This window comes from Trichomonas vaginalis, chromosome VI (assembly GCF_026262505.1).
Source record: "Trichomonas vaginalis G3 chromosome VI, whole genome shotgun sequence".
Taxonomy (NCBI): Eukaryota; Parabasalia; order Trichomonadida; family Trichomonadidae; genus Trichomonas; species Trichomonas vaginalis.
The window spans coordinates 11,187,846-11,210,610 of NC_067208.1; the positions used below are offsets into that span (position 1 = coordinate 11,187,846).

At 31.8% G+C, this 22,765-nt stretch overlaps 11 protein-coding genes across 11 annotated transcripts, besides 5 other annotated features; 5 read left to right on the top strand and 6 right to left on the bottom strand.

The window, feature by feature from the left end:
• Nucleotides 1-143: 143 nt before the first annotated feature.
• Nucleotides 144-1,743: a mobile genetic element.
• Nucleotides 1,087-1,338, top strand: TVAGG3_0845150 (uncharacterized protein; the record flags this gene model as incomplete). Its single annotated transcript, XM_001327651.1, has 1 exon — nt 1,087-1,338. The coding sequence occupies one exon, from the start codon at nt 1,087-1,089 to the stop codon at nt 1,336-1,338; it is 252 nt and encodes an 83-aa protein (XP_001327686.1).
• Nucleotides 1,744-2,649: a mobile genetic element.
• Nucleotides 2,650-2,907: 258 nt separating this feature from the next.
• On the top strand, nt 2,908-3,980 carry TVAGG3_0845170 (uncharacterized protein; the record flags this gene model as incomplete). Its single annotated transcript, XM_001327650.1, has 1 exon — nt 3,035-3,916. The coding sequence occupies one exon, from the start codon at nt 3,035-3,037 to the stop codon at nt 3,914-3,916; it is 882 nt and encodes a 293-aa protein (XP_001327685.1).
• A 19-nt stretch (nt 3,981-3,999) lies between these two features.
• Nucleotides 4,000-4,032: a mobile genetic element.
• A 163-nt stretch (nt 4,033-4,195) lies between these two features.
• Nucleotides 4,196-4,222: a mobile genetic element.
• Nucleotides 4,223-4,228: 6 nt separating this feature from the next.
• Nucleotides 4,229-4,261: a mobile genetic element.
• A 275-nt stretch (nt 4,262-4,536) lies between these two features.
• Nucleotides 4,537-6,047, bottom strand: TVAGG3_0845210 (protein ubiquitination; the record flags this gene model as incomplete). The annotated part of the gene is made up of 1 exon (XM_001327649.1): nt 4,682-5,977. One exon carries the CDS (start codon nt 5,975-5,977, stop codon nt 4,682-4,684), a length of 1,296 nt encoding a protein of 431 aa, XP_001327684.1.
• A 375-nt stretch (nt 6,048-6,422) lies between these two features.
• Nucleotides 6,423-7,828, bottom strand: TVAGG3_0845220 (protein ubiquitination; the record flags this gene model as incomplete). The annotated part of the gene is made up of 1 exon (XM_001327648.1): nt 6,423-7,490. The coding sequence occupies one exon, from the start codon at nt 7,488-7,490 to the stop codon at nt 6,423-6,425; it is 1,068 nt and encodes a 355-aa protein (XP_001327683.1).
• Nucleotides 7,829-8,182: 354 nt separating this feature from the next.
• TVAGG3_0845230 (uncharacterized protein) lies at nt 8,183-11,325 on the top strand (the record flags this gene model as incomplete). The annotated part of the gene is made up of 1 exon (XM_001327647.1): nt 8,617-11,325. The coding sequence occupies one exon, from the start codon at nt 8,617-8,619 to the stop codon at nt 11,323-11,325; it is 2,709 nt and encodes a 902-aa protein (XP_001327682.1).
• Nucleotides 11,326-11,954: 629 nt separating this feature from the next.
• Nucleotides 11,955-13,198, bottom strand: TVAGG3_0845240 (uncharacterized protein; the record flags this gene model as incomplete). The annotated part of the gene is made up of 1 exon (XM_001327646.2): nt 12,139-13,191. One exon carries the CDS (start codon nt 13,189-13,191, stop codon nt 12,139-12,141), a length of 1,053 nt encoding a protein of 350 aa, XP_001327681.1.
• Nucleotides 13,199-13,469: 271 nt separating this feature from the next.
• Nucleotides 13,470-14,121, top strand: TVAGG3_0845250 (calcium ion binding; the record flags this gene model as incomplete). The annotated part of the gene is made up of 1 exon (XM_001327645.1): nt 13,476-13,952. One exon carries the CDS (start codon nt 13,476-13,478, stop codon nt 13,950-13,952), a length of 477 nt encoding a protein of 158 aa, XP_001327680.1.
• A 267-nt stretch (nt 14,122-14,388) lies between these two features.
• TVAGG3_0845260 (UV excision repair protein RAD23 family) lies at nt 14,389-15,643 on the bottom strand (the record flags this gene model as incomplete). Its single annotated transcript, XM_001327644.2, has 1 exon — nt 14,429-15,634. The coding sequence occupies one exon, from the start codon at nt 15,632-15,634 to the stop codon at nt 14,429-14,431; it is 1,206 nt and encodes a 401-aa protein (XP_001327679.1).
• A 320-nt stretch (nt 15,644-15,963) lies between these two features.
• TVAGG3_0845270 (uncharacterized protein) lies at nt 15,964-16,819 on the bottom strand (the record flags this gene model as incomplete). Its single annotated transcript, XM_001327643.2, has 1 exon — nt 16,016-16,819. The coding sequence occupies one exon, from the start codon at nt 16,817-16,819 to the stop codon at nt 16,016-16,018; it is 804 nt and encodes a 267-aa protein (XP_001327678.1).
• A 218-nt stretch (nt 16,820-17,037) lies between these two features.
• TVAGG3_0845280 (spectrin binding) lies at nt 17,038-18,893 on the bottom strand (the record flags this gene model as incomplete). Its single annotated transcript, XM_001327642.1, has 1 exon — nt 17,038-18,738. One exon carries the CDS (start codon nt 18,736-18,738, stop codon nt 17,038-17,040), a length of 1,701 nt encoding a protein of 566 aa, XP_001327677.1.
• A 537-nt stretch (nt 18,894-19,430) lies between these two features.
• Nucleotides 19,431-21,659, top strand: TVAGG3_0845290 (histone deacetylation; the record flags this gene model as incomplete). Its single annotated transcript, XM_001327641.1, has 1 exon — nt 19,431-21,659. One exon carries the CDS (start codon nt 19,431-19,433, stop codon nt 21,657-21,659), a length of 2,229 nt encoding a protein of 742 aa, XP_001327676.1.
• Nucleotides 21,660-22,765: the final 1,106 nt, after the last annotated feature.

A 22,765-nucleotide genomic window follows, 5' to 3' on the forward strand; every position in this document is an offset into this window, starting at 1 on the left:
AGGGTGCACCCGCATGTACGTTTATTTGAGAGGAGGAGGATTACCCTCTCAATTTTGAAAGCTTCGTTAACTTAATATCTCGATGAATATTGGATTAAAATTGAATTTGCCCATACCAATATATCTGATACAATATCCTTAAGTATAGATCCGTATTTTTCCCAAGTGAGCGGGGTATCTCCAATCCCAGCCCTATCGTCCTCCCAGTGTCAGTTTTCAATATAAAATCCAAATTTTTTTTGAAAATAAAAATTTCGAGAAATTTTTCTGATTTTTTTTCTTTGATTTCAATAATTCAAAATAAATTTGGGAGTAAAAAGACACTATTTAATGAAATTCATATGAGTGAATGTGGATAAATACTCTCAAAACATACAATTTATCTATTTTTTCTTTATATTATCAACTAATTAGTGATAATTTTTTTTGAATCAGATTTTTTTTCATTAAAAACATAATATATAACACAACAATGATGCACACATACGTATCTACACATCAAAATATAAAGCTTGTTTTGGTCTGGGCATCCCAACCCAAAATTCTTTAAAAATTGAATAAAATTGAATACTTGGGGCTGGGATGCCCATCCCAAAACCGAATTGAATTTTTTGAATTAAAGAATATATTTATGTATTTATAATATACATGTGATGTCTATAAAAAATACTAAATTCTAAAAAAAATTCAATTTATTCAAAACGTATACTAAGTGATCACTTCATTAGTAGGATCAGCAATCCTACTAAATGGTGAGAACGCCACTAACTAAAAAAGGAGTCCTTGGAGCTCTTGATCTCTTGTCAGTAGAGTTCATAATGAGGCATGGCATCTACTGATTAGAGATCAGAGCAATCCTACCTTACCTTCAGGAGCTACAAAGCTCCTAATCGTTACGAGAGGGAGTCTTGGAGCTCCTGAAGCTCATCAGCAGAGGCTATTTACCATTTGGGCCTCTTTCTGATGAAAGATGCGAAACACGTCTACGAAACCAGGAGCTTCAAAGCTTCTAATCCTTACTAAAGGGAGCTTTGGAGCTCCTGAGTCTCCATCAACAGAGTCCCAGATGGTAAATGTCCTTTGCTGATGAAAGATGCGAAACACATCTACGAACCAGGAGCTCCAAAGCTCCTAATCCTTACGAAAGGGAGCTTTGGAGCTCCTGAAACTCCTTTTACTATAAAATATGACAGTTTTCTTCTGAGGTTCTCATCAAATCTAAGACTTCAGAAGAAAGCTGTCCTATCAATGTATACTTACACTCTCATGGACTACAAGTGTACAATTTTAAAGCAGAGATTATCCGAGGCCTCTCATCAAATGAGGGACCTCGGATAATCTCTACCTTAAGTAGTCAAATAACTTTTCTCACTATTTAGGAACAAAAGAACAAGAGTTGGAGTACTTTAAGGCAAGATTCTTCCGAAATCTCTCATCGAATGAGAGACTTCGGAAGGACCTTGCCAAATCCTTGAACGCCAATATCCTTGGAACTGAGCTAGAACCAGGGAGAAGTAGCATACTATAGAGCACGATGGTAATCTCGGAAATACTTATATCGCCCCAAGCACAATATTTAAGAAGTCTAACTCATATATACAAGAAGTCAGGCTGAATAGATATTGTGCATATGGTTTGCAGAACTCTCATGATATTTAAAATTCACGTTATCCCAAAAAAGGTGACACTTTGGGTGTATCGTCCATCCCAGGGATGCAAAAATCACATCACCTTGGATCTATACCTTAAGTTTTACTAAAAAGAATTTTTTAAAATCCCTGCAGGTTCGGGGATTTTTAAATTTTTTGATTTTTTTCGAAAATTTTTCGGGAAAAAAAAATATTTTCAGAAGAGCCTTAACGGCTAAGTTTTATGTTTAATGTTGAGTATCAAAAAGAATGGGCATCTGATATAGCCATCATATATCCCAGAAGCAAATAAAAATTCTGACTTTTTAAGCATAAAAAATGAAATTTTATTTTTTGCAAAAAACAGGCCACCCGAATGTACGTTTATTTGAGAGGAGGAGGATTAAATTTTTGAAAGCACTAAAATTTGTAAATATGCTAGTTATATAATAATATGCATTATTTAAAAAATAAAAATTAAAGCACGTTAAAATCTTTTTTGATGAATTTTTACAAAAGCTACTCAGGATAATGCAAGATATGAGTAGTTAAACATAAATTTCAAATCAGATTTTACTTATAATAAATATTTTAAATTTCCGAAAATTAAGTTCAGATCGACTCTATACGTAGTAAATACTAAATAAGGTGCCAAAAACCTATTAAACAGTATCAAAACTATCAAGATTGTAATGTTTTTGAAGAAAAATTTATAGAATTATGGACTTCAAACAGATATTATGTAAATAAAAATAATATAATGAATTTATTTATTCGTATAATAGCAGTAATAAGTCGATTATTCACTTCTACTTCTGAGATTTGAATTTAATTTCGACAGAAAAAGAGATTCAAGAGGAAAATACTAGGGGATACAAACAGCCACCATGACAGGATTATTATGGAGCCAAGTTGTATTTTTTGATATTTTTAGAGTTTTCCTACCTATTTAGGTACCAAGTGATTGCTTAAAAATTAAGGTTCTAAATTCTGAAGTTTACATGATCCTCCCGGGCGCACCCTTAATTAAATCATTAATTGAATTTTGAAGTCGAATTTTTGTGAATGACAATATATATTGCATAATTTCAATTTAATTCGTTTTTTAAATTTTGGAATGAAAATCATTTCTTCTTGTCATTACCAAAAGTTCTAATCAATTTTTTCCAGTCAAAACGACAAATAAAATTCGATTAAGAAGATAAAATTAGTGATATCTTAAATTGAATATTCAATTCATCAATGATATGCAATTTCAAGTATAGAAAAACATTTAGAATTTAAGTTGGTGTTCGCTTGAATTTACAATGCATTTCCACCTGTGGTATTTGATCACATTTGGAAATGCAGTTTCTCCAGCGAACCAATTTAATAGTTCTCTAAGATATTTCGAGAAATGCATTAAAATGGAACGAGATTTAGCGAAATGTCAGCTTCAAACATACGCATTATTCAGACAATTTCCATATTCAGGCAGGAAAACAAACGAAGATCGTCATAATGTTCATTCTCTTGTTAAAAAAATGATTTGGAAAGAGCAAATCGATCAGATTGGACAAAAATCTAAAGATAGTTGGATTTCAGACGAATACACTGAATCCAATGAAAGTAAAATACAATTATCTAATGATAATCCTTCGGAATCAAACCACATTAATACAAAATATAATTATGATGACTATCCAGATATAATATGCGAGCTTCGGAATACACTGGCCTATAAAGGGAAGTGCATATGTACTTCTGGTCATCCATATGGCGATCCTTACACAACTGGTTGTTGGGGTTGTTCTAATCCTTGCGCAAGTGGCGCAACTTGCATCTCCGAAGACTTATGCAGATGCCCAAATTTCTATGTAGGTGATGGGATTCGTAATTGTACGCTCCATATCCCCGTAGTTCGAATGGCTAGAGGAAGAATTCCAGAAAGTACAGCCGAGGTTATAATTGATGAAGTTCCATGGCGTATTCCAAGTAACTTGTACTGCAAGATAGGATATGACGTTACTCCTGGTGTTCTTATCACAAAAAATAAAATTGAATGCAAATCTGTTGCGCCAATCAATTCCAGATATCTAGTATCCGTAAGCTGGGACAGAGTTGCATGGTCATCAGGAGAAATATACTTAGAATATGAAAATATCCCATGGGTTTTCACATTAACTCAGTTTTGCCTCTTCCTTGTTTTATGTTTTCTTTCAACATGTGTGTTGTTTAGATATTATAAGAAATTTCGGAAAGTTTATGAAACAGAAGCCGATTTATTTGATTTGGCTATGGAAATATAGTTTATATAGATTTTTTTTGTTTGTATGTAAATATTATGTTTGTGCTTTTCTATTTTGAAAATTTCATGAAATCGAAAATTCATTTAAGGGTGCACTTACTACTTTTTGACATCCTCTCAATTTTTTTGACACGCAAGCTTTCTTTCCCAATATTCTAAGGTCAAAAATTAATATTTTTGGTCAGGAGAAAGTAAATATAAATTAATATATAGTACCTAATATGGCTGCTATACTTTTTCTGCTATTAAAATAAAGATATATTGATTTTTTTAATAGCTAGTCAGAAAGTGATAAGTGCACCATTAACAAACATTAAAGTTGTACTTACCACTTTCTGACACTCTCTCAAAAAGAGATATACAGGTTAGAAGAGGCATAGAAAACAAAACCTTTAACAGGAAATTTGAGTTGATAAATGATTTCAAAACAAAACCGCATTGAAGAAAGAATTAGAACATGCATCAAATGTTCTATTAAATGTAGCAGAATTGGATTGAATCCCGGATGAGAAAAATATTAGTTTGAGCGAGCTTATAATTAAAACACCTTGATCTAGGAGTTAGGTGATAAAATCTAAGGTAGGCTAAAAATTTACTCCTAGATCTACTGTTCATAACACTCTCAATTTTGTGTGGTTACGGACGGGATCACATGTAAATTTTGCCAATTTCTAAAAAATAAACACTTTACAACACGTAAAGTTCTTAAATTTGAGATTGTTATTGTCAAAATTTCGTATTAAGAATGATTTAACATAACTCATTTTTATATTTTTATTAACTCACCTTTGAAATCAAAGATAAGAATTTGCAAAAAATAACAATTGCTTGAATCCTTTCCTGTTTGAGTTAATTTGAAAGATACAAAATATTCGTTTGTTTGAAGTGGAAATTCTTTGATTTCTCTTTGTTTAAATTCATAATATTTATCATTATCTAATACAACAGTTGTTCCATCTTCTTTGATTCCTTCTAACTTCCATCTTCTCAATAAATAATTATTATCAGTTACTCTAGATTGTAACATATAATTTGTTGGTTTTAATTTATATCCTTTTAGATCAGCTTTTATCCAAGAATTAGGCAAATCATTAGTATAGAAATCAACATCATTTCTATAAGAATTTATATCTGATAAACTTCCATTTAGAACAGATGAAGCTGTAAATTCCATTTTAATTTCTTTATAATCTACTAACATAGATTCATAAGCACAAATAGAGTTATTTGATATTGTAAATTGATTTTTAATTAAAGGTTTTTCGAATAATGAAATAGGCCCATTTGAGATTTCAACATTTTCTCTGAGAATTGAATGATAATTCTTTAATGTTTCGTTATATATAGGGAGAAGAACTCTTTCGAATGAATGTTCAATACAAAAGTTATAAATTGTGTCATAAATTTCTCTTGTACAAAATGCCAATTTGATGTATCTAAATAAATCAAAGAATGTATCATTTATATTGCAGATTGATAAAAGTAACAAAGATAGATGATCTTCGTTGTCGATCTTTAATTCTTCAGAGGAAATGATTTTTTCACAAAATTCATACCCATTTTTTGCGAAATGTTCAATGATATCATTGTCATCTAAACAATATAAATGTGATGAAATGAATCCAATGCATTCGTTTTCTGTAATAATATCATTTTCGAAAACTGAAATTTCATACTTTTGAAAAACGTTTTCTTTTGTAATAGATTTGTCGAGTTTAACATGTTCGGAATATAATTGTATGAATAATTGATTTCCAAAATGTTTTCCAATTTCAAATATATCATGATAATGTGACTCATCTTCTTCAAAGTCAAGTTTTCCTGTTTCAAGAAACTCTGAAAGTATGTCGATTGAATCCTTGCATTTAAGATCTAGATTTATTTCAAATGATGATATACATTTATTAATTAAACATTTTTCTTGTATTAAATCTGAAAAACAAACTGCCGAAGACTTCTTTGTTTTGATTATTCGACCATTAATATTGATATTAAATCGTCCACACTCTGTAAGAATGCCAACACGCTTTAATTCTTTGCATGATTTCGTTATTTGACCCATGAAAAAAAAAGTGCGACTCTGTTTGTCAGAACGTAAACATTTGTAAACTTTTCTGACACCAAAAAATTTTTTGGACTTTCAAGGTTTTTTGACATTTTGGTGTTTTGTGTCACCAAGTACTCAATTTTTTTATCGACATATACTAGAGAATTACACTTTTCCAAAATTTTTGAAACGTCTCGCCCCCTGACAAAAAGTCTGAAAAATGTAACACATCTTGCTGATAAGCAAACTACAGATTTTTATAATACATAACTCAAGTAAGCCATTTTTACAAAATTCTTGTTATCAGAATATTGTAAAAATCCGTAGTTTGGTTTTAGCTAAATTTAGTATAAGAGTTCAAAATGTCAAGCATCAACAAAGAGTAAAAATGTATTAATTCTTTAAAAAAGTTGATTTTTTTTTAAATTTAAAACAAAAACAAAGAAATAATAATAAGAAATTATTCAAAATACTTTCCGAAGAATTCAACGCGTCTTAGACAGAATCTGTAGTCATCATTTGAAGATTTTCCAGTTAATGTGATTCTTATCTTTGTTGCAATGATATTAGAATCATCAACACTGAAAACCTTCTTCGATCGTTTGAAGCAAAGTCCTTTTTCATCTTTTACTTGAGAAATAATAACATATTTTCCAAGTTCTGGATTATACGCTTCAACTTTCCAACTTTTACAGTATGAAGGACCATCATGGCTTACAAACATATATTTTGAAAGCATAAACGATCCATTCTTGAATTCAAATTCAATCCAACTGTTTTCTTCTTTATTCGAGACCCAGTGGCCTGGCAATGCTTCAGGAGCAATAACTACTGATGGTGCAGCACTTGTATATGAACTTGAAGTGACTTCTACTGGTGGATTATCGTATTTCATTCTAAAATACTCAAATAAGCCATGTGGAGTATCAAATAGCATTCCATTTTGATATTTAGAACTATTTAACATTGCGATCTTTCCAAGAATGAGTTCTGAAGTTTTATAGCGATTATAATCAAATGGACAGTTTTTCTCATCAATACTATAAGCATATAGTAAATTTTCAACCATCTTTTGAGAGATTTTATGTTTTGATGTGAAATCGGCGTATTTAAAAAGCCCTTCCGGTTTAAGCATGTAAATTCTGATAAAATCCATAAAATGATATGCTTTACGACCGTATTTCTCGATTATTTTGAATATATCATCTAAAAGAGAGTCTTCTGTCATGATTTTGAGGTAAGGATGCGAGTAAATTTGTTCGATAAATTCAAGATCAAGTTCATTGCATGCAGCAAATCCATTTTTGATATAATTAGCAGCTACAAATCCAATGTCTTTGCTAATATCCATACCAATAGCAGCTTTTATTGGAATTCTTCTGGCAATCAAAATTATTTTTTCGTCATCATCAGGAATTTCTTTATTGTACTCATTTCTTAGAATGTCAAGTATTAGGTTGCATTGAATGTAGTTTAACATTTTAAGATCGTCTTTAATGAGACTTAAATTTAATTGAAGAATTTCCATTTCACTAGAATTTTCTATTATAGCTACTATATCTCTAAACAGATCGTTCTTTATTTCATACGGAATTTCAAGTACTGTTTGATTTTGATTGATATATTCATCGTGTGCTTTCTTTGAAACAATAAATGCAAGGGGAATGCCTATAACATACGATTTATTTAAAAATTTGAATGTTATTTTGGGATAATTCGGCAGATGAGAATATAATCGAATCAATGCTCTCTCATCCATCGAAAATGAGAAAAACCTGTTTGACAATTATTAGTTTTTCAGAAATAATATTTCAATGAACTATATATTTCATTATTAATCATAAGATCATAAAATCACAAATTGAATTTCCTAATTTAACAATTGAATCTACAAGATTTCATGCGTATTAACTCACTCAATAAAGACAGTATTGCCTTTTCAATTAAATTAGTGAATATTATCAAATATTTAACAAATATACTGAATAGATTTGTAACATAGATGACTAATTCATTAAAGTATTAGTGAATGTGTTCCTCTAGTTTATTATGACTGATAATAATATTTCAAAATTCCGAAATTTCATACACGTTTCGATGAACTTTTACTGAAATATATGATAGACTATAAGTTAAATAGACAGTATGTGTTTATAGTTTAAAGATTGGCATATTATAAGAAATTTTCTTGTGGATATTTGAATGATGATTGAATAAAAAGTGACAACCTTTTTTTGTCTACAACTCCTTTTCCCATTTTAATACAAGAGCTCGAAGGATATTTCGATGAACTACGAAATCCTTCGACAAGTAGGGGTAGGGTGATGAATATCAGATCAAAACTCGGATATTTGATAAATCAATGTTGTTTATGCGATCCAAAAAAGACTTTTTTAGCAATTGAAAATAAAATACAAGAAGATGACCCATCTCCTGACAAATCACTTATTTATTTAGCAGCAATTACATATGCATTTAATTATTTGCCACTTGATGAAAGAAATTCGTTTTTATTACCTATTTCAGATGATTGCATTCATCACATTACACTCGTGGATGACGAATTTTACACAAATCTTTCGAAATTTTTATTAGCAGGCGGAATGCAAAAAATTCCATGTATTTTTGAAGTTTTAAACCAATTATTTCAAAATATGTCAATATCTAATTGGATGCAAGTCGGTCCGCTCGCAATTCTCATAAATATGAACCCAATAAATTATTCTGATGTTTTTTGGTACCACGCAACGCAATTTGATGTTGATTCGATCATCGAAATGCTATGTCAAATATTACCACTCGCAAATCTCGCTTTACCTGAAAAATACCCCGAAACTTTAGAAAATATCAAAAATCGAATTCAAAAAATGTCAGAACCCGACAACGACTTCAACGTTATTGAAACAGCACTAATAGTTATCAGATGGCTCGTTAACAACAAAATTTTAGCATTAAATACTTTAAATCTTCAATATGACAATTCTTCTTTAAATTTAATGGTTCTCCGAATATGGTCCGATTATGTGGCCTATGGAGATCTTAGTATCATTCCAATTCTTGAAAATACTAACTCAAAACAATCAATGAAAATTTATGCCCGCATGTTTGTAAACGCAGTCAAGAATCCATCGTTTAATATCAACACAATCGAGATACCGCACTGGCTTGTCTATTCAATCAAGTCTGAAGCGAATGGCAAATCTGACAACGACCATCCTTCAATTTTGACGCTAACTGTTGAAGAAATCGAGGCATTTACAGAGGTTGCGAACATGCTTCCGACATGGTTTTACGTCCACGCCCTTCGCGCGAGAATTAAGAATACAGATTACCAGTTACGAATCATTTCATTGATAGAGAAGATCCCCATTAGAATATTCGAAGCCTACTTTGATGATTTTGTTGATTTCGTGATCTGGTGTTTAAGATTCCAAAATTTAATTAATCCTCTTGAAGAATTACTTCTTAATCTGTCATGTTTTTACTACAAGAAGGTCAATATACTAATATCTCGTATCTGCGAGACCTTTGATTACTTTAATGAAACAAATATTTCATCTCGTTTGAATATTCTTTCAGTTCTTGGGAGATTTGGGGACATTACCTTACTACAAACAGTATTTGATACAGTTTGGGAGATAATTCCGACGATGCAACTATCTATCTCATTTGTTTTGTCACTTATCAAGTTTTGCGACTCATTTGCAGGTGACTGTGATGATATATATGACAAAGTCATTGCAATAGCCCTCGCCCCTTTGATTGTTTACCTCAATTCTCAAGATTACGAATTTCTTGAGGATTCCATTCAATTACAGACCTTGATATCGTCTATTCGGACCTTTTATTCCGTCATTTCCTCAGATATCATTGTTTGTCCTTCTTATTCAATCAAAGATTCTTTTCCTTTGACGGCTATTTCGATGCAGCTGCTTTGTGGCATGCATATAAGACTTTCTGTGATGAACTACATCATTTATAACATCCACAGTCTTCATGTTGCAGCTCCAGAACAAATTATTGGTTTCATTTTCAAATGCGCACAGAATTTACTGCCATTACAGATACAGACGTGCTTAAATATCATAAGCCAACACACTAATTGTGGTCTTGGAAGCATTGGATATATTATTATTTCAACATTTTTGTCGAAATTCCCAGCTTTCGCATCGTTGAAGGCAAATTTCATTGGCCCGATATCGGAGTTGCCAAAAGACTCCAATGTAACAAGGATAATAATGAAATTAAACCCTGCAACGAAGCCATTACTGACAATGAAACCTTCTTTGCTGTTTTTGATGCTGGAAAGATGGAGTGGAAAGCCGGATGATATAATAATCGGTGCAATAAGGAATTGTATCATTAATTCAAAGGATTCTGAGGAAATTCGGTTGTATCGATCGTTTTTATACGCTTTGGATGCGAAACAACCACCAGAAAAGAGTAATTCTTGCCACTTCGCTGCGGATTTCACTGCAAATGAAATAATTGCCAAAAATTTCTTCAATGAAATTATGAAATCTAAGTCAGCAAGTGAAGCAATCACAGTATTTGGCCAACACTACCCATTGCCAGTCATTTACGATGATAACGAAGTAGATTTAGTGGCGAGTTTAGTCAAAATGTACAAAAGAGTTCCAGTTTGCCATTCTTCGCTAATACAGCTCGTAAAACTCCTTGGAGATAAAATTTCTTCATCGATTTCTAACTCAAAACCTTTACTTAGGTTCACAAGATCAATGGGAATAAATCGAGTGATAAACGAGCCACGTGACGAGTTCTGTAAGCAACTTGCCGTAAGGTTAGGTCACGTGAAGCTCCAAAATTCTCAAAATCATGACGAAAACGAAGATGAAAAATTTATTGTCGACATGTTGATCGCAAATGGGACAAAAAGCGATGAAATATACAAAAAGTACAATTCTGTCATTCTTGCGACCAAATTCCTTGAACACGGAACTAATTTGGAGCTATTAAAATTATCTTTGAGTACAAACATCGCTTCTGTAAAGGTCAAAGCTCTTAACATGCTCCCTTCGATGGAAATCAGCGAAATTTCAGATGTTTGTTCGTCTTCATTGGCTGAAGATGCAATAAACTCTTTAGATTTAGCGATTCCAACCGCAGCAGGCGCATTCTATTGCATATTGCAAATTTATGACAATGGTTACTCCTTTCTTGCAAAATGCGTAAGCGCAATAATATTAAATATCACTAGAAATTGCACTTTTTCTTCAGCAATGTTGTCACTTTTATTTGTAAAGTGCTCAAATTTAATTGAAAAAATTGAGTCCTCAAAAGCAAAGAAAGCGATGCTGAAGCTGATAGAAAACTACAAATTAGAGGAGCAAAGTCTATTATAATGTATATATATTTATATTTTTGTTTATATTTATTATTTTTTAAAATCATTTAGATTTTTTTTTATTAAACTGTTATTTCTAATAAAATGATCAATATAATGTATTTATATGACAGAGGCTAATACCACTTCTTTATTATAGATAAACATGAAGAAAATTCTAGAAATTTGCTTTCTAATAATGGAACAATAAGCTTTAATTGTAGTCCTGTTCATTCAAGTACATTCTTATACAAAATATTCTTATTATACTCTTTGGTTGACATATAATTTGCACTTGATCAAATGGGTGATAGATGGATTATTTATACAAATTAAATCTAGGAAAATAATGCAAATATGCAAAACAAATCACAATAGACAATATAGTAAATATCAATTGATGAGTTATCTTTTAAGGAGTTATATTTTGGTCATTCATTAGAGGTTCTTTTGAAATTTCAAATGGATTCACACATTTGACGAATAATTGTTTTGCCATGATCAATCCATAACTTTGAAGAATTTAAATTGCCTAACCCTGTATATATTCTGTAACAAGTTTTAATTGATAATAGGCTTGAACAACATACAATATATTCACATACATTCAAAAAATGGTGCGAATTTAATAATAATAAATTTTTAGAGAGCAATTTGATATTGAAAAATTTTCTTATTTTAATCTATTGGCATAAAGAAGATCCTCAACAATCCATGCGCTATTATCTTTCAGAAAATGGTCTTGACAGATGATAATGTACATGCTATAGATAATATTATGGTGTTCAAATAGACATATTTTTTAATATAATGAAATTTAATGTTCTTTCAATCATTTCCTCTTACTATATTCATTATCAAGGAATTCCAATACATCAATAAGATAATCTGTAGTTATATCATCTGTAAACTCAGATAATGCTTCTGTTGCAAATTTCCTGAAATTTTTCACCCCTTCATAATAATCATTAATTGTGAGTTTCCTTGCCGATATTAATTTCTTTGCAGTTACAAAATAATCGTAGAATGTGCTATAACCAGTGTCATTATGAAGGAAATAAAAAATGATCTGGTCTCTCATTTTTGACGAGTATTGAAAGATTGTTGGCAAGTACTCATCATTTAACATAAGTAAACTGAAGCGAATTTTATTTAAGTTGGGCTGCAATTCAAATTTTGTGTTAAACCATTTATCGACAAGTTTAGGATGCATTGCGAACGCATTTATTACTTGGGAAAATAAATGATTTACTTGATTTGTTTTCAGAAGAATTGCTGGCAAATCATCTTTTATTTTAATTATAGAAGATGGAGTTGGGTAAGAAACAATTCCGTATGCATCCATAAGTTTACTAAGATACTGGTTGTGGTCACTATCTTCAATTTTGAATTCTACAGGATCTGGGTTAATTAGTATTTTCTTTTCGCGAAATAATGATTTAATGTCTTCCTTCTTCGGCCAATGTAATATATATTGTGCAGGTATAGTTGTGATCGAATCTAAATTGTCTTTAATGAAATTATTAAAATCTTTAGAATATTCAGCATATTTTAGAAGATTATCAACTATTGAAGTATAATTAGCTATATCTTTCTTTATATAAATACTTTTGAATTCTAATTTCGTTGGGCTTAAAGCTTTTTTATTATTCCTAATTAAATTAATAAGAAAAGGTCCTGCTGCGTTGTATTTCACAAGTTTTTTCAAGAATTCGTCTATATTATTAGGCAAATATGATTTTCCATTGTTATCAATAAAAAAACCTTTATCGTCTTCTTCAATATAATGCTTTTCGTTATCAGAAACCACTAATTCTACTAAATGTGTATGCGAATGATTTCCATTTGCACCATTTATTATTATATATCTATAGCCTTTTGACATTTAAAAAAAATAATGATGGAAAATTTATTTGAGTGGTGTTATAAAAGTTTGCTTTGTAAAGTATGTAAAGTGTCAGTTTAATTTTTTGACACCGTAAAGTATATGTAAAATTTTTTGATAGACCCAAATTGGAAAAGGCTTCTGCTGATAGAGATTCAGGAGATCCACAAATCTCTTTCGCAAGGATTGGGAGTTGTCGAGCTCCTAAAGTCGGCATTTAACAAAATAAATGTCAAAAAATCTGGTTTACAAAAGGATGTTAGATTTTTGTGTCAAATCTCGTTATGAATTCTCTGGACAAACGAGTTCCTAGGAGTTTGAATGACGAGCAGATTAGAGAAATTAAGGATGCTTTTGATATGTTTGACGTTGATGGATCTGGCAAAATTGATCCTCAAGAACTTTGCGTTTCGTTATATACGCTAGGGTTTGATGGAGTTCGCGATGAAGTTAAAAAAATCATTGCAGAACTAGAAAATATTAAAGGCAGATACATAGATTTTCCAGAATTTCTGAAATTAGTTAATGCAACCATGCAAAATCGCGATCCCCAAGATGAAATGGATAAAGCATTTCAACGATTTGATGATGATTGCACAGATAGAATTTCATTTAGAAATCTTAAGCGTGTTTCACTTGAGTTGGGCGAACAATTAACAGATGAAGAGCTTCAAGAAATGATTAGAGTTGCAGATATAGACAAGGATGGAGAAATAGGAAAAGATGATTTCAGACAAATAATGAAAACTTCCGATTTTTAATTAATTACCAATTTTATGCTTATGTTTTAATTAATTGAACCTAATATATTATGTCTGTTACAGAGATGATATACAAATGTCGAAACAGAGAATTACAGTGATAATAATCGAAATTGTAATTCTAAGCAATACTGAAGAAGACTTTCTATTTCTTATATCATGTTTAAGATATTAAATAAAAAAAGTTTGTTTTTTATATATATATATATAGAGTTTAAGTGGGGAACTTTGATATTTTTTTCCACACCATAGTAGTTTCACTTTTTGCATATGAACTCTATATTGATTCTGCCTAGAAACTAGAGAAATTAAAATTTTTCAATTTTTGGCCAATTAAAAGTACCTTTTTGAAAATAAAAAAATATTATTATTAATTATGCGTGATACTTGACATATATTCATAAAATCAAGTGATTTGGAGTGATTAGCAAAAAAATCTTGTTTGTTTTATTTTAAAAAAATATATAATTTTTTTTTTATTGCATTGAGAACCGAATTTGTTGGATTGCTAAATCTACATTATGGTCACAAGCATCGTAATATTGTAGTGCTATATCAAGAGGAACACCAGTCTGCTGAGCGATACTTAGAACAGCTTCGCGATCAGCTTGGGAAAGTCCTTCTAATTCAGGAGCATTTCCAGTAATTGACTTTTCTGATAGATAAGGAAGTTGAGAAATGTGAAGTATTACTCCAGATACTGTTACCAAACCTATAACGGCCATTGCGCGCGCTGGATCATTGTTGGGGATGATGCCAACTCTAGCAAGTAAATTAGAGTACTGACCAATAAGAATTCCACTTTGTGTGAAAATCTTCTTGAAATAATTCACCTTTTTAGTTGTGTTGCTCTGCAAAATCTGGATTTCTATTTGATCAATAGTAGCTAATGGAACGGATAATTCGCTTTCAATGCCTAAATGAGGTGGAAGAATCGTTGTAATAATTTGATTCTTTGCTACGTTGTCAAGAACTGGTTTCACATCAAATGGTTGAGATCTTGGTTGTACAGCGGGTTGTCTCAACGGAGGAATCTTGCTTGGATCAAAGCAGAGCATGTTGGAGGCGAATAAGACGTTATTATCTGTAGCGAAAAGAGCTCTGATAACAAGGTTCCTGTCTGGGTTGATGTTGAGAAGTTCAGCAACGTTTTCATCGAATTTTTCTTTATTTGGTAAAGTTTGGATTTTATTTTTGATGAATTCTTCGTCAGAGAGAGAATCCATTGGATTGGCTTCCTGAGCATTCTTTCCTGTAGATTCGTACTTGATTTCTAATGCAGTTGATATTGTTGGGCTTGGAATTAACTTCTTTCTTGGATATCTCTTTATTGAACCGATTAAAACTGGAGCTGCTGGTGCGGCTGTAGATTCTGTTGTTGCTGGTGTGGTTCCTGGCTGTGTGGCCGGTGCTTCGGCTGCTGGAGCTGGAGTTGCAGGAGCAGCTGGAGCTGGAGCTGGTGATTTCTTTCCAAGTGGTGTAATAAGAATCTTTGAATCTGGTTTGTAGCTAATTGACTCAACTGTATTCTCTGGATTGATAATTTTTCCTCCATAAATTAATTTGCAGCTTTCAAAACCGAATTGCTCACAGATAATTGGAATTATCTTTTCGAACTTAGTATCTGGGTCTGCTTCTATGTTCTTAATGACTTTATTAATACTTGAAAATGTAAGAATCATTCCAAAATTTTGATGTCACTTTTCTGTCGAAATAATTATTCGAACATCTAATGAAATCTCCTGAAATTTTCAAGGTAGATACCATATAACTAATCATTAAGAATCAACGAACTAATTTGGCGATTTATTTGATTTTTTAAAGTGAATTCAATACAAGTAAACAATTATCCAATATAATCTATATGCCTATGATATACAATAGAAATCACAGATTTTGGCTGTATATTTACAATGATTTGCTTAAATCATACAGCAAATTGATTCAAATCTATATGAACTTTAATATTATTCCTTGAACAAAACGCTCATGTAAACAAAAATTAAGTTAAGAAGGAATTCAATCAATAATTTAATAATAAAAATACTAATGAATTAATTTGATTACTTGCGCTTAAGAACTTTTCTAAGCCCTGAGTATTTCTCTGGAATAATAGTGCCCTTTGGCCAGTACACCCAGAATGGACCATGTAGATTTGGTCTTTCCTCTTCAGGAGCATCATTTGGATCAGCATAGAAGTTTGGACGATATACAGTGACTTTAGGATGGATATTGTTAGTGCTTGAGGATAAGAATCGTGAAGTTTTTTGCTTCTTGGGCTTTGGATTATTAATTGTATTATTCTTCTGTTCTGGTGGCTGGATTTTTTCTGGAGCCTCTAAGCTTGATTTGATGGGAGCGTTAAATGTCTTTCTTGGATGTTTTGCAGATTTATCTTTGATGGAATGTGTTTCAGCATTTTGATCTTCATTAACACGAGGAGTTTCATTAGGTTTAACATCTTTTGCCTTGGGCTTTTCTTGAGTGTTTTGCGGTTTAATCGATTTTTCGTTCTTAATGTCTGAAATTTCTTGTTTTGGTAATGATGGAGCTTGGTCATTTTGATCTTTTGGTTTCTCTTCTTGTTTATTTTGCTCTTTTGGCTTCTCTTCTTTATTTGCTGATTCGTTAATCTTTTTCTGAACGAGAAGTTCATATTCATCTAATTCCTTTTCGATTTTTGGAGCAGGTTTATCCTTTTTAGGAGAATTACCTTTAATTTTTAATTCAACTAATTGTTCATATGGATCAACTTCCTTTACTGGAGCGGGGGAATGTGAAGATAAAACAAAGACAGGAATATCTTTCCACCTATATTTGTCTGTGTACTCTGATATTGGAGGTTCCTCCTTTTCAATCTCAGTCATTTTCTGGAGCTTAACGTACAGATTTTATTTATCAATACTTTTAATGCATTATATTAACGAACAGGCATAGATATATTTTTTATGTTTTTGGCACGAAAAAACTAATCATTGAAATTCGTTAATCCTGATTATTTGTAAATACGCATAATCAAGATATAATATTTACCTATTTCATCAGAATTTGATAATTGAATATAAATAACATTTTATTCATTATATTATTTTGTTTCATATATTTTGAGAAGCTTTGCAACAAGATTGTTCTTAAGATTTTGTGCAACTTCTGAAGGTAAAAGATTTTCGCTTGCATTTCTTACTGCAGCATTAGCTCCTGACTTTAGAAGTACGCCACAAATTTCTGTATTATCTTTTTGAGCAGCGATATGAAGTGGGATGTTACCGTTTTTATCAGAAATGTTAACAGTGGCACCTTTAGAAATCATGTACTTTAGAACATTTGGTGTTCCATTAAAGCAGCAATCGAATATTGGTGATTGACCTTTTCCATTAAGAAGATTGATATCAGCTTTCATTTTGAGCAATAATTTAATGAATAACTTCTTTGTTGTATCATCAACATCAAGAGAAACAACTACTTGTAATGGTGATTCATCTTTTCCTGAAATATGGTTTGGATTTGCATTTCTCAATAACAAAATTTTTGCAATTTCATATAAATGATTTTTGATTGCGAAAAACAAAAGTGTTTCTTTATCAATTGATTCTAGATCAACACCAACTTTTTGTATCATTGATTCTAATAGAATTCTATAGCCTCTTGATGCAGCAATGTGAATTGGTGCCATTCCTTTCAAATTCAAGAAATTTCCTGCAGCACCTTTCTTCATTAAATAAACTGCTATTTCTTCATTTTGGTAATAAGCAGCATAATGCAAAGCTGTATTTCCTTCTTTATCTCTTGAATTGATTCTGATTCCATTTTCCAAGCATAATTTAACTAACTTAATGTTGTCGAAAATCGCTCCAATATGAAGCATTTTCTTCCCATCTTTGCGGCGTTGATTCAATACTTTCACATTACTTTTGATGAAATCTTCTGTTTCTTTCCAAGTTCCGATTATTAAAAGCTCCATCAATTTATTGAAGTTTTCCATGTCTTTATTAAAGTATCTTAACTGCATTTGTGCCGGATTTTCTCCTGTATAATCATTTATTTGATCATCAGCACCTTGGTTTATTAATAAAGATTTCATTGCTTGGCCTTTCATAACAGCTAAATGAAAAGGTGTTTGTCCTGTTTTGACATTTCTTGCATTGATATCTGCACCATAACTAAGCAACATTCTTATTATTTGTGTGTTTTCCCTTAAAACAGCAGCATGCAATAAAGAATTTCCACTTGAAATTTCGAAATATTTCAAAACTTCTTCGTTTTCTTCAATAATTTTCTTGAGCTTTATTTCTTGATTTAACTCAATACAAGTGAAAGCTCTTGTATAATCCTTTGTTGTATCAAACTTAATCTGTTCCCTTTCATAAGTAGGAGCAAAGAAATCATCATCCAAATCGTAAGTTGCATCAGTTTGTTTGCTTGCAACACTTTGATTAAAAATAGGATCTTCATCATCAGATTCTGTGGGAACTAACAAAGGATAGGCATCTTTCTTTTTGTTTTCTTCAGCAATTTGATATGGCATTTTACCATTCTCATCAATTGCCTTCTTTTTGCCACCATTTTTAAGAATTAAATTAATAATTTCAATGTTTCCTTCTTTAGCGGCCAAATGCAATGAAGTTTGCTTCCCTTTGCATGTCTCATTAACATCAATACCTTTTTCAATAAGAAACTTGACAACTGGCAAGTGATTATAAATAATACTTATATGAAGAGCATTATATTGATTTTGGCTTTCAGATCTCTCTGAAAGTTTAGATCCCCTCTTCAAAAGCATTTCCATAAACTCTTGTCTACCACATTTAGCAGCAAATAACAAAGGCGTTAAACCAAAAATAAATGAAGAACTCTATCATTACGAGCAGATATAATTGATGGATCACTGTTCAGCAATTCTGTGAATGCATTCATGTCATCATTCAAAATCGCAAAGAAAACAGTCATCGTTAATATTTATAAAAAGTGACATCATATCAAAAATTTTACAGATCTCCAACCTTTTTCATCATTTCATAAAGATCTCCAAACAAATGATTTAATTAACTGGAAATTAATGTTCACATACAAGTTTCAAAAAATTCATTAATAGCAGAAGTCAGATCTATTAGGAATGAACATAACAAAACGCTTATCTTTAATGCAGAACATCCATACTCTTGATAATAACCATAGTATTTCGATCAAATTATCAAAATTTGTTCGGAATCTCATTAAACTAATAAATATTTTGTTAAAATTCATTGACGAATTGAGTAACTACAAGCCACTTATTGAAGTTATGGAAAGCGAACTATATAAGATCGCTCAGTATGTTAAAGATGATTGTTCAAATTCATAAAAATAAAGTATAATTCATGCAAAGCACATGATTATTACATATCTCTTTTCACATTGTAAATAATAACAAAGTGAATTAAAGAAATATGAAGACTGTAATCGAAATGTAGGAGATTTTAGCAACATTGTCACTTTTTAATGCGCGATTCTGATTTAATTGGGCTTATAAACTCAGTACAACTAACTCTCAAGGATGCAAAGTACAAAAGTGATCAAGTTCTCACCGTTTTATGCATGTATGCTGAGGGAAAAATTGAGCGCCAACTCTGCGTTTATATTATTTTCTCTCTTTTGCGTACAACACCAGAATTACAGCAACAATTTGCCGAAATCGTTGAAGAACCACCGCCACCAGCAACAAACACAGGCGCTTTCATTCATGACATTTTCATCAACACAATTATCGAGTTTGAACTGTGGCCAGGAACGGTTGACCGTTTCTTGCACAGGATGCGTGACGTATTTGTCGGAAAAATATCACTTTTCGACACATTTATCGATCTAGAATACATCAAGCCAACATCAGGTCCATTTTGGCTTCTTTGGGACATTTTCGAACCAATTTCACAAACAAATCACTTCATACAACTGATTTACGATGGATGCGTTGATTCAACGCTTATTCCTTTGCATTTGAAATACGATATTAAGCCTTCAGAGTTTGATAACGATCCATCACTCGTTACACCAGATTCCATCATAGCATCTGATCTCGTGTGTACCTACGAGAAAGATATCAAACCAGCGTATCGTCCAATTGGTCCAAGTCGCATAGGCAGTTATGGCTTGCTTGTACGCAGCCTTGTTAACTGCAAGTGCTCAGGACGTCATGTCAAGGATTTTGAAGTCCTAAATGACAGATGGGCGACAGGAGCTGCTGGATTAGACGTCATTTTCTGTGCTGTCCGTAAAAATCAATACGAAGAGAGGTTGTTTATGAATGAAGATGAAAGAATCGAGCTTGACGTTCGAATTTCAAGGATGAGAAATACAATGCAGCATCTTTATACGCTTTACACAGCTCTTTCAGATCCAAACTCACAAGAAGCGAAAGATATTGTCATTGATGAGAAGACATTCCCCAAGTATAACCTTACAGAACTAGATATGTATACTATTTCCGAAATATTCGGTTACGACAGACTAGAAGAATTTTCAGACAGAATCAGACGCAAACCACTCGAAATTTTACCAATCATACGAACAGAAATCGAAGAAAAAATTACATCTCTTACAGAATTCCGACGATCAAAGGAAGCGGAGTACTACGACCTTAACAAACGTAATAGTCGCCGCTCCCTCGACGTCAGACATGAACCACATGTTACTCCAAACGTTAACATTGAAGATCCAATGGCAAAATTACGGAATGGCCAAACAGCCAAGGAGTCATTCCGTCGCGAAATCATCGATACAGTTGGTGAGATCCTTATAAAGTCCGCCCAACAAACAGTTTCCAAACAACAATCAGATAATGTTGAATACATCGTTGGTTACGTCAAAATCGTACTCGGAGTTCTTCAAGCTCCAGAACTAACCCGCCAACTCGTCTTCCACGCGTATCCTGCTACAACGGAATCTGATAATTTCGACAAAAGACAGTTTTGCCTCACTCCCGACATGTACAGGTTCATGAACCTCTACTACCTTATCTGCGATTGTGTCTACCACATCAACAGCCAAGCCGCGTCATCTCCTCTCAACGATGGCGCTTCAGTTCGTGGTTTACAAGTTGCTGTTAAACTTGGCCACATTTCTGCTTCGAATTTGGCACCAACACGAACTGAAATTCTCCAAGAATCAATTCCACAGTGTGTTGCCAGTGGAAAATCCACTCCAACGCTTGATTCTTTGTTCGATATGCCACAGCCATTTGTTTTGAACTCATTAGATTCACTTAGAAAGGCAATTCACATGTTTATAAAGATTGCCAATCAGTGCTGTTCTGATGAGCTTAGTTCAAAGATCGTTGAGGCCGTGAGAATACCAAAGAACACTGTCTACAACGCGTATTGCTGTGAGAACTTGTCACAGAATTTGTATGTAAAATGCGATGTGACACAAAAAGACACAAAAATCAGTTTGATGTACAAAGCTGAAGTTCCAAGACTGTTCAAAGTAACAAGAGGAATGTCTATTAAATGTCTGAGAGGATTCGGACCTGTTGCTTTGCCTCATTCTTTGATTACTGAGATGCAAACTAATTTACTCGGAACAAGGAGATGCAAAGGACAGATAAGAAAAAGTTTTGGTTCAAGACCTGCTGCAAACTCAATCATGTTCAGACTTGGCGTTGAAGGAGTTGAGATCTATGATAAGGGTTCGGATTTGATAAAACCAAGAGAGAATCCACAAATAGGTAATTAAGTTTCTTTTAATAATTTTTTTGTTGCGCATTTTTTTGTAATTTTTTTTTGTATTTATTTTTATATTGTATAAATAAATTTTTATCTTTTTTGAAACCATGCTTTTTGGATTATGTAAGCGTAAAATTATATTCTTCGCGTATAAGGGCACCTTTACCACTTTTTGAAACACTCTCAAATTTTCTGACAAAAGAGGTTCAAATCGTTGTTATCATGAAGATCCGATATAATATTATGACTTATTATTGAATGTTCATATAAAAAATAAATCTGAAAAGAAATGTTCCTCAAAATACAGAAAATTATGAGGAATGTTGATTATTATTAATTGAATACTTAAAGTATAATTAAAACGCATATAATTTACTCAACAGTTAAATAATATGTTAATATTATATATGATTCTCATAAGTAAGCCACGCTTGTGTTTTTGGTAAATTATGTTTTGCAATGTTTTTGGTATGGCCGGTTTTATTGATATAAAATTAAGTACATCAATAGTTGTTTTATCTTTAATATTTATTATGCCTTCAGATTGAACATAAACAGATTTTTCTCCAAAAAATTGTTTACATGAATCTGATAAAAGTGTTCGGTTAGATATATAGAGATGACTTCTTTTAACAAACGCATTTTTGTATGTTGTTACAATAGTGAAGTTCCCAGTTATATAAATATCCATTTGTTTGGAAATTCTCAAAAACACATCCTTTCCAATTGTTATGGAATTGTTATTGTTTATAAAAGAAATACTTATTAGTTTATAACAGTTTTCAAAAGCATTATATCCGATATTTTTCACACATTCAGGTATTGTAATAGTTGTTAATGAATTGCAAGAATAAAAAGCATGCTCACGAATATTAGTTACATATTTTGGTATTGTAAAATTAGTCAATGATCTGCAAGAAGAAAATACCCAATCATATAAAGTAGTAACTCCAATTGGAAAAATAATGCTTGATAATAAATAACAAGAACTAAGCGCACAACTCGATATATATTTGACCCTTTCGGGAATAGTTATACTAACTAATGATTGGCATGAAGAAAAAGCATACATTCCGATAGATGTTACATAATTTGGAATTGTAATATTCGTGAATG